The sequence below is a fragment of the Brachyistius frenatus genome, unplaced genomic scaffold (assembly GCF_029030835.1).
Source record: "Brachyistius frenatus isolate BFR_SWC_R1_liver_20210118 unplaced genomic scaffold, ASM2903083v1 Contig_8, whole genome shotgun sequence".
Taxonomy (NCBI): Eukaryota; Metazoa; Chordata; class Actinopteri; family Embiotocidae; genus Brachyistius; species Brachyistius frenatus.
The window spans coordinates 5,000,392-5,010,453 of NW_027210607.1; the positions used below are offsets into that span (position 1 = coordinate 5,000,392).

At 40.9% G+C, this 10,062-nt stretch overlaps 2 protein-coding genes across 2 annotated transcripts; one reads left to right on the top strand and one right to left on the bottom strand.

The window, feature by feature from the left end:
* Nucleotides 1–2,084: 2,084 nt before the first annotated feature.
* On the top strand, nt 2,085–4,875 carry LOC138615923 (tripartite motif-containing protein 14-like). The gene is made up of 5 exons (XM_069689804.1): nt 2,085–2,357; nt 2,475–2,570; nt 2,664–2,897; nt 3,065–3,266; nt 3,354–4,875. Exons 1-5 carry the CDS (start codon nt 2,085–2,087, stop codon nt 3,950–3,952), a joined length of 1,404 nt encoding a protein of 467 aa, XP_069545905.1. The 3' UTR covers nt 3,953–4,875.
* Nucleotides 4,849–9,320, bottom strand: LOC138616036 (hyaluronan-binding protein 2-like). The gene is made up of 13 exons (XM_069690022.1): nt 9,204–9,320; nt 8,825–8,921; nt 8,622–8,720; nt 8,411–8,521; nt 8,177–8,293; nt 7,963–8,073; nt 7,702–7,873; nt 7,527–7,624; nt 7,010–7,442; nt 6,778–6,920; nt 6,293–6,427; nt 5,825–5,970; nt 4,849–5,704 (listed from the first exon to the last, which is right to left on the bottom strand). The coding sequence occupies exons 1-13, from the start codon at nt 9,261–9,263 to the stop codon at nt 5,537–5,539; spliced, it is 1,890 nt and encodes a 629-aa protein (XP_069546123.1). The 5' UTR covers nt 9,264–9,320; the 3' UTR covers nt 4,849–5,536.
* Between the last annotated feature and the right edge of the window lie 742 nt (nt 9,321–10,062).

Below are 10,062 nucleotides of genomic sequence, written 5' to 3' on the forward strand. Positions count from 1 at the left end.
GGTGTGGTGAAGGGGTTACTTACATTTAGTCTTGGAAAACGCTCTGATGGAGACTGGACACGCATTGGACAGCCGGATTCTGGATGGCAGGCGAGAGCACAAAGCCAGCCTGGCAAACATGGCACTGACTCCTGGGGATCTCTGTGATGAACACACAAACCAGGGCCAGGTTGGTCTCACAGCTTTGTATGTCAACAGTATGACAGACCGACCGGTCACAGACACCCAAGTCTTCCAATTTAGAGAAGAATATAAAACATCACAACAAAAAGGTTAGGCACTTCCGATTTCACTGGCGAGCTTCCCCTTATGTGCCTTTATGTTGTCAACATTGTTTGTACTTGACACACTGACCCAGTAAAGATGTTTGCATCAAGTTAGCGTATAAACACTGCCACGTGGAAGATGTTGTTCACTCTACTCTGTACAAGTCCACTGTAGTCTGCACGTTAGTTCATAAAAACAGACAACGTGTCTCTGGCTGCCGCTGTCAAAATGTACGAGGCTAACTAATGTTAGCTCGACTTAGCTATTGTGAGCTATCAATCTTACCGGGTCTTTTCAACATGTTCGCAAAAAAGGGACTCCTTACCGAACAACGTGAAGACCCAGAAAACCAACTCCAGCTACACTTGTGACGGCGCCGCAAAGAGGGGGACACGTAGTCAGCCGAACTGGGGGGGGTGCTTCACTGCCACATCCACAGACCACGTTGTTTGGGAAGTGCCGACAGCGCGCCATTCGCCAACGACGCGTACGTAAGATTTCTGGGTACGTTTACGCAGTGAGGTAAACGCGTTACCCGATTGGGACGGACGTTTTCAGCGCGCAGCAATAGTTTTGTCGGCCAAACACTGGAAGCAGTTTAGTTTATGTTTAAGTTAGTTTATGTTTAAGTTAAGAATACAATCACGTTTTAACAATATCAATGTTTAAACGCAAATAATCACAGATATCCTGTTGCATACCCTCATTGTTATAGTCACACAAATTATGAATCCCTCTTTAACATGAGCTATATATTTCTAAAAAAAAAAAATATTCGGGAAAAATAATACAGACAATCGCAGCCTATTTGTTTCTAAAAAGAAAATGGAAATAACGACACATTGCAAAGTGCACTGTTTATTTATCTTATTATTTATTGTTTGCACATTTAGGACGTTTAAATCAGTTTCTTGACAAAATAATCTGTTTTACTTCGTCAAATCACTTACAAGCAAACACCATTTGCTGGTGAAGATCATGAGATCTGGTTGAAAGCCTCTGAAAAAGCTAGTAAGTGGGCCGTAAGATTATTTTATTCTGCTCCCAAAGTCAAGAGTAAACTTTCATAATGAAATTATTTCATTTTGTTTTCCCTCAAATTTGAAGGGGGGGACCTATTGGCAGAAATGAAATGTGATATCCAACTGTACATAATTAACCAATGTTTTCATTAGTGTTTAATCACCTGAAACTGAATTGTTGTGTTTTTATCACTTTTATACAGGCAGCAGGAAGTCTGCATTTTAGAAAAAGAATTGGCAACTTAATTCACTTAATCAAGTCTGTTAGAAATGTGCTTCTCCATTGTGTGTGGTCTCCTGAGAGTCAATGGTTTGAAACAGCAACTGGAAGATATCAACTCATCTCCAGTAATCTGACACTAAGGCGCATGAGTGGTGTGTATATGCCAAGAGAGGTCTATGAAACATTCATGAGCAGGAGGGCCAGGAGCACAGTGCACACAAGCCACTACAACAGGTGCAAGCAGAGCTATGGGGACTGTTAAGGAAACTTTAAAGTGTCCCGTCTGCCAGGATTTCTTCACTGAGCCCGTGACTCTCCATTGCGGACATGACTTCTGTCTCACCTGTATCCAGGCTGTCTGGGAAACAGATGTGTCTAATGAGGGTCCTTTCTTCTGTCCAGAGTGTCAGATATTTCTTCCCTCCGACTTCACTCTGGAGATAAATACTGGCCTTCAGACCAAAGTAAAGGACTTCACCACTAACAGGCCATCAGCAGAAGAACTACAGACAACAACTCGAAGTAGTGCAGCTAATTCCTCCTCAACTATCCACTGTGACCACTGCATAGAGATGCCATCGGTGGCCGTGAAGACCTGTCTGACCTGTGACGCCTCACTGTGCCAGGCTCACGCCCTGTTGCACCAGCAAAGGTCTGCTCTGAGGGAGCACACAGTGGTGGAGGTGACCAGCGACCCGCTGTCTCTGAAGTGCAGGGAGCACCGTGATGAACTCAAGCTCTTCTGTATGGAGGAAAGGGTCCCTGTGTGCTGCTTGTGTGTCCTGGTCGGCATGCACAAGCACCACAAAGCATCTCAGCTTCACGAGGCCAGTGCAGATTTCAAGGTGAATATTTTTGTCACATTCTGGTGTGTTTTATTTTCCTGTAAATTACTTGATTATTTCTTTATTTCTCTGTGGTGGTATTTATTCTCTACAGGCTTGTTATATTTCTGTCTTTAGAGAATGTTGGAGACCAGTATGAACCAACTGCTGAAGAGGAGAAGTGAAGCAGAACATGCCATCAAGGACTTGGAGTCACTGTATACACAAACAGTGGTACAAACAATGTGAAATCACCCTTATTAGCTGTCACATTTTTGTACTCTCAGAATACCTTTTTGTATGTATAACAATGTCTTTAATCCCTAGAAGTCTGCTGCAGATTTCAGAGAAAGAATCTCAGACAAGTACAGTAGGATCCGTGTCGTACTGGACGGTGACGAGCGTCTGATGATGCAGATCATAGATGCAGAGGAGACGTACATGACAGAGTGGCTGGAGGCCCAGAGAGGCATCATGGAAGCTCAGATCAAAGAGATAGACCGATTTAGAGCCTCCAGTAAATCACTCTTGCAGGAAACAAATGATTTGCAGTTCCTGCAGGTAGGTTAATATCATGTCAGTGTGTTATAATATTAAAGTGTTTTAAAAATGCAGCTAAAATGTTATCTGCAGTTGTAATATGTACAGCAATACATGGCCTGTTTATTTTCATCAGCAAATCACCTCACAGAATCTTTGGTGAGTATATTGTCGACTGCTGTCTGTAATCCGAAAAGTTTGATTTTACTTTATATCGTCACTCATTTGGCTTTCTGTTTTTTATTTTTTATTGTAGCGATCCTGTGGATTTTGCACCAATCCAGGAAGTAAACAGGGATCTGTGTGACCCTGAGAAGCTGAGAACAGTAGAGAGGCTGGTGGATGACCTCTCTGTGGCTCTGTCCCAACACTTTCCAAGAATTTGGTCATGTTAGTAACAAATCCAATATTTTGCAATCTAAAATCAACCCCTATCTTTATAATTGTGTGCTGACTGTAGATTTTTTTTATTTGCAGATCTAAGTTCTCCTGCTTTAGACTCCAAAACAGCCCATCCAAAACTGGAAATATCCCAAGATAGAAAACAAGTGTACTGGAGACGCCTACCCGTCGGTGAGGGACTCAGCCCTCAACCGTATGACTCCCAGTACAGTGTCCTGGCTCAGGAGAGTTTTACAAATGGTCAGCACTACTGGGAGGTGATTGTGCAGAACAAACCCTTCTGGATGATAGGTGTGACCACGGGGGCAGTTGATAAAGAAGGCAGTCCCAGTCTGAGCTCGTCCACGCTGGGTGTGAACAACACATCTTGGTGCATTTACCATGGAGATGGACAGTACCTGGCATGCCATGATACGCAGGAGAAGCAACTTTCTGTTGCAAAAAGAGTCAGAAAGCTGGGCATACTGGCAAATTTCCAGAAGGGGGAGCTGTCATTCTACAACGCCAATGCCATGACCCTGCTTCATTCTTTCTGTGTGCAGTGCACAGAGCCTCTCTACCCCATGTTTAACCCGTGCATTGACATGAAGGGAGTGAATAGGCAGCCGCTTACCCTGTTTTGGATTAAGGATCCCTGGGATTGGCGCGTAAACACAGATGGGGATACAAAGTGAAGACACCTTTAAATGACTGTTGTAAATATAGAATCACTGATCAACTATTTTAGCTCAGATTAAATTACATGATGGAAACGTCCAACGTCCAGCTGCTTCCTAAAACCTAAAACCACTTTCAGGGAATATAGCTACTTATGTATTTGAGAGAAGTTTTGCTAAAACTGAGTTTAAAATCAGATCAGTTTATATTTCTCATACCAGCAGCAAGAAAAACAAGGTGGTGTTATAATTATTATGATATTGGGATGCTATAATCCAAGTGTTTTGTGGAAAGCAACTAAATAAGAAAATTATTTCCAAAAAGACATATTGTAACTTTTTAAATCAAGTCCCTGCATCATGTATAGTACTGTAAATATTTCATCAAGTGGGATTGGGTTCACACTCAAACAACACTTTTGTTCTGTAGTAAAGCCTCTCCATTTCATCGGCAGCTCTGCAGCTCTCACGTTAGAATTGGTGTAATACAGGAAGTAAATGACCAATGTGTCATGACCCAAACTACTGGCTTGCTCTTTGTGCGACTCTCCCCTCAGCTCACCGGACCATGGAGGACATGCGTGCCTTCAGTCTCACATGTCAGATCAGTGGCCCTGCACAGTTCTTGCCCTGCAGCAAACAATACACCCAGCGAGGTCAAATAACATGAACAGTAACACTATATTTCTACAGCGGGACAATTGACTTAACTCTCTGATTTACTTTATTTATTCTCATAACAGCTTCCTTTTTTGAAAGTCCATATTCATCACAGAGAAATGTATCCCTATTTTATTTTAAACAGTAACATTGTTTATTTGTTTATTAAAAAGGCATGTTGATGAAAACTAATATTGCATAGGACCCTAACCTTTATATGAATAAAATCAACATTATACACCCATTTATGGATATTTTTTTTTATTATTATTTTTATTTTTCCCCACACATAATGACTCCCCCGATCCTGATCGGGGTTTAGTTGTGAATATGGCCCCCTTTGGACCTGGTGAGGACTTACAATAAAGACATTAGAGGCACAAAGAGGATCAAAGTAACCACAAACTCAACGACATTTACTCTTCACAGACACACTTCACCCAATTTCATCAATGAAAGATTATATATCTGCCGATCAATGTAAATTATTTAATACTCTCCCTACAAATACAACCACTGAAAAAGGATGTGTTCGATTTATAAGAAAATTTGACAGTTTTTCCAAAGGGTTCAGGCCAGTGACATTTTAAATGTATGAAGTCTTTTCCTTTTTCACACACATTTCATGTCTGTTATAAGACGTAAATTAAGCATTAATATATGCAGTGGATTTCAGGTTTTTCTCTTGGATGTGCATAACAGATAAAAACACATTCATTCACTGTGCAGTGTATTTACTGGACAACAATAGATTTGTTTAATCTATCGATTTAATTAAATTTTTTAGAAAGTATCGATTGAATTAGATCTCACAATGATATGTCTGTGAATATTCTCAGTCATCCAGGTCATGGTTCATATGAGATCTTGAATTTGATGTTGGAGACTCAAACCTATTCCTTGGCCACACTTTCTGGTATGTCGATGACTAATTGAGGTTGTTTAAGGAAATGCTCCTCCAGTCTTTGACTTGATCCAGTCCAGGAAGAGAGTGACCTGTGTGTAGACCCCAGGCTTGTTCTTCCTCCCACATTGGTCACCCCAACTCACCAGACCATAAACAACTGCGGTGTTGTTCGGCTTACAAGTCAGTGGTCCTCCAGAGTCCCCCTGAAACAATGAAAAACAGTTCATTAGATCGAAAATGCACCACTATACAGATCTTTAGTGACTAATACCGTACATTTTGACTGATTGCCTGCTCTTCACTAGTTATTTTCCCTTACTAACCTGGCAGGAATCCACCCCTCCCTGCAGGTAGCCAGCACAGAACATGGAGTTATCTACGACACTGCCATACACTTTGGGCTCAGAGCATTTTTCCTGGCTAATCAGAAGTACGTTGGCCTTCAGCAGGTGATTGGAACCATAATCAGCTGCAGAGAAAAGGTGGAAAAATATTACCAAATATCACAAAAAACACAGACTGTCATAAACAAAGTTGTGTATGATTTCAGTGGTTGTATGCTATAAGTTATTCAAGATTTACAAGATCCTCTGAACTAAAAATCAGTCAATCCTGAAGTGCCTCTGAAACAGGGGTTTCCAACCGGTAGATTGCAATTTACCCGGAAGATCACAGGAGCTCTCAGAGGAAAACAGGTTGGAGAGCCCTGCTCTAAAACAAACCTAAAGATCTGCATGAAAATGGCATCTTTTATCTTGTGGCTGAATATTCAAAAGTAGCCTTATACGTACATGTCTCAGTGACACCCCAACCAGAAATGGTACACTCCATCCCATCAGGCAGTTGGGTATCTGGCAAACAAGCGGTCTTTACAAACTGGGTCTCATTGGCGCAGAATCCATCAGTCCCTTTGAGCTTCAACAAGGCTTTGAAAAGACAGTTCAGATAAATGTCAGAACAAAATCAAATATTTAATGATCAGGTTAAATTCTTGTGCTTTTTACATCACTTATCATTACTTGCACTATTCCTACAGTTAACTTTACTTCATTGGGCATCTATATTATAGATTTCATCAATCCTAATGGCACTACTGTACTCTCTCTCTAATTAGGGACACTTTCACATCCCATACTTTGATAATGAAAAGAATCAAGACACAGTTAAGGTGCTGTCAGCAAAATCTTTCATTTTATACATTAAATTCCAATCTTGTAGGTGATGTCAATGCTTATTTGAAATTAAAATAAAAGAGAAACTTGTGACAGAGTATTACCTATGTCGTTGTAAACAGCTGTAGGCGTCTCTCTGTAGTTCTCATGAACAATAGCCCTTTCAACCTCTACAGTTTGAGCTGTGGGCTCTATATAATCCAGCGACAGACTTCCCACAACCACCTGCATGTCCTTGTTTTGGTCACTGTGCAAACACAAACAACACAGTTCAATGAAGACAATATCAGCATATGTGAACTATTCTGTTGCGTTTCAGATTTGTGTTATTCTTACATGCAGTGTCCTGCGGTCAGTACCCAGCAGCTTGCGATGAGGACTCCTCCACATATGTGGTTGTACGGCTGGAGGGAGTTCCTCGGTTTCACTTGCAGGGACACCTGCCAGGGTATCGCCCCTCGAGCGACTTTCAGACCCCCAAAGATTCGGGTAATGGCGGTTTTCGACTGAGCCATACCACAGGTTTTAAACTGTTGTGTTGGAGTAGAGTTAGTGGGGAAGAGAGGCGTGTCAGTGGGTGCAGCAGAAGGCTTTGAAGACTCGGTGGGTTTTGAAGGCTCGGTTGGTTTTGAAGGCTCGGTGGGTTTTGAAGGCTCGGTTGGTTTTGAAGGCTCGGTCGGCTTCTCAGGCGCTGTGGGTTTGGTAGTTGATTGCGGCGCATCAGAAGGGGGTTGAGGCTCTATGGGAAGAATATTAGTCGGCACCACACCTGAAAACACATACAAGAAGATAAGTCAGCTGGTTTGTCGACCACACAGAGAATCAGAAAGTTGTCTGTAGCTTTGAAGCTGACCTGTTGGTTCAGGACACGGTGTCATGTCACAGTAGTCCCACAGCAACTTGCGGCCTCTTCTGAAGAAACACCAGGGCATCGCGTCTCCATCTGGATTTCTGCATCATAGAAAATGTGAGTGAGCATCCTGTTGTAGATGTTGAAATGTAGTTATATGAATCAATTTCCTCCTGACCTGCAGAAGTTGTGATGTCCCAGTCCGTCTGAGTCCTCGTAGGAGCTGAAGGGATCGGCACCATTTTCCAGGATGAAGTGAGAGTTCCAGTAGAGGCACTCGTCACCATCATCTGTCTCACTCACATTGCCGCGATATGACTCTCCATCATCCACGAAGCAGTCATCTGGGCCTAAGAAATAAACACACTTAGTCAGTGATGATGTACAGTATATATTGGGCTGGTCGAAGGAAAACATTAATGTAGAGTGTGTTATTTACCAACGTGGCAGAATCGTCCTCTGAACTCTGGAGGGCACTGGCAGTCAAAGTCATCCCCATCTCTGATGCATTGGCCACCATTTCTACATGGATTCGGCTCACACAAAGAAACTTTAAAGAAAAACAGAGCACAGTGTAAGCTTGCTCTCAGGAACTGTTAAAACGTGTTTAAAAGATGCCTTCTGTTGTATTTGGATGAAGATAAACTCCTCACTGGTTCTGCAGTCTGGAGGCTGGAAGGGCTCCTTGCACTTGCACTGGTAGAATGGCTCCGTGGAAGTCAGCACACACTCACCGCGCCCACATCTGCCTTTTCTACAAACCTTTCGACCTGAGACAATAACACAATAAAGACACGTTTCATTTCTTTTGGCTCATTTTGTATTGTACATGTAAGACCAGTGTGCAATCTAAAAACGGCACAGAGAAAAGGGGATTTTCTTCAAACCTTTCTCGCATTTTTTCCCTTTGAAAGGTTTGGGACATTCACATTTGAACTTCCTCTTGCCTTTCTCCTTACATATGCCGTTGTGAAAACAAGGGTTTGGGTTGCACTGGCCTGAGAAACAACAAATAGGAACATAATGTAATCTTTTGTAATGTCAAAATAAAATGCAACATTACACTGGAATAAATAGTTTGAGTGTGAACTTTCTTACCCTCTGGCTCCTGAAGTTCGAAAAGCCAGTCTGAATTTCCTTGTTCATTATCGTCATCATCATCGTCAGCCGCTCTGTCTATGATCTCAAAGAAAAAGTCTAAAACAAAGTTTTTGTATTAGACTCAGAGCCTTGTTGCCTTCCTCTTGCTGGATATTAAATATAAAGGAAATAATTTAAAAGGAATCAAAAGAAGCACTAACCTTTAATTATGTCCTCATATCTTATTTTTTTCTTGTCACGCATTCCATGTCCATGTCCATCTCCATTTCCACGATGTTTGTGTTTTTTACGTTTCAACTGAATAAAAAAAAAACATTGCAGATGGCAGACTTATACTATATAAGTTTGTTTGTTCGTTTAAAGTATATACTATTATAAGACTTATAATAAGAAATATATCACTTGCAATTTTTTGGGGATATTTCTGACTTGACAAAAAAACAAAGTGAATTAATTAACTTACTGCATTTTATTGACATTAAATTGCTTTAACAAACACTGCAACATTGTAAATAAGAGCCAATGCATTTGATTACTGCTAACCGGTAGGTGTCTAATATACACAGTGAAAATACATACTTCAGCAGGTATGAAGAGCACCGCTAAGAAGAGGCAGAAGAAGAGGAGCTTTAGGTTCATGATGGCGGTGGACCAGAAGACATCGAGGAGAATGAGCTGTCTGGCAAACCTCTCACAGTTTTCTAAACATTTGTGTGAGTACACTAACCTTTGAGTCATCAGGATTTTCTGGCTCTCATCCCTGCAGTCGAGTCAGATTTATTGATTTTAACTCTTGCTTTTATAGTAATACTGGATAATAGGAGGAACACTGTTCATGTCACCAAACACTTTTAATGAACAAATAAATGGGGCAAAATCAGCATCATTGTCTCTGCCACCCTTTAAAAATATTTTGCATTAAAAAGCATTTAAATGAATTTTAATCAAATTGGCTAATCATACATTGATGCAATGCAAAAAACTCAGAGAGCATATTTGCATAGAGCTGATTGTTTGTTTAAATGTAGACTTTGGATCCTCGCAGGTCCATTTGGGGAGAAATTACTGTGGGCTTTTTAAAATCTATTTACACATTCACAAAAACAAGTGTAATACTTATGGCATTATTGTGTGCTTAATATCATGTATATCAGTATCAGTCATTTTTATGATTTCCCATGAAACTGGATTATTTTTTTTAAACAGGACTTTGTAAGAGTAAAATATGTCAAATGCATAAAACGATGTTTTCATGGTTGTTTTTTCAGTTTCATGAACTTAGAGGTGGATGACACCGCTTGCAATATTTCTGTATTTATCTGAAAGTTTAGTGCACATATACAGGCACTGGAATAAATGTGCAACATGTCTTGTGAGTGACCTGTTAGAAATTCTCAGTGTGCTTCTGTCATCTGAAATACATTTTCATTATTTCAAA

What these genes read in the sequence shown, in the direction of transcription:
- LOC138615923 (XM_069689804.1), top strand. Translation starts at nt 2,085, where the DNA reads ATGCCATCGGTGGCCGTGAAGACCTGTCTGACCTGTGACGCCTCACTG. An exon ending in AGGCCAGTGCAGATTTCAAG is followed by an intron (nt 2,358 to 2,474) that starts GTGAATATTTTT and finishes TTCTGTCTTTAG; the next exon opens with AGAATGTTGGAGACCAGTAT. An exon ending in CTTTCCAAGAATTTGGTCAT is followed by an intron (nt 3,267 to 3,353) that starts GTTAGTAACAAA and finishes TTTTATTTGCAG; the next exon opens with ATCTAAGTTCTCCTGCTTTA.
- LOC138616036 (XM_069690022.1), bottom strand. Translation starts at nt 9,263, where the DNA reads ATGAACCTAAAGCTCCTCTTCTTCTGCCTCTTCTTAGCGGTGCTCTTC. An exon ending in ATATGAGGACATAATTAAAG is followed by an intron (nt 8,721 to 8,824) that starts GTTAGTGCTTCT and finishes ACTTTGTTTTAG; the next exon opens with ACTTTTTCTTTGAGATCATA. An exon ending in GGACATCACAACTTCTGCAG is followed by an intron (nt 7,625 to 7,701) that starts GTCAGGAGGAAA and finishes TCTATGATGCAG; the next exon opens with AAATCCAGATGGAGACGCGA.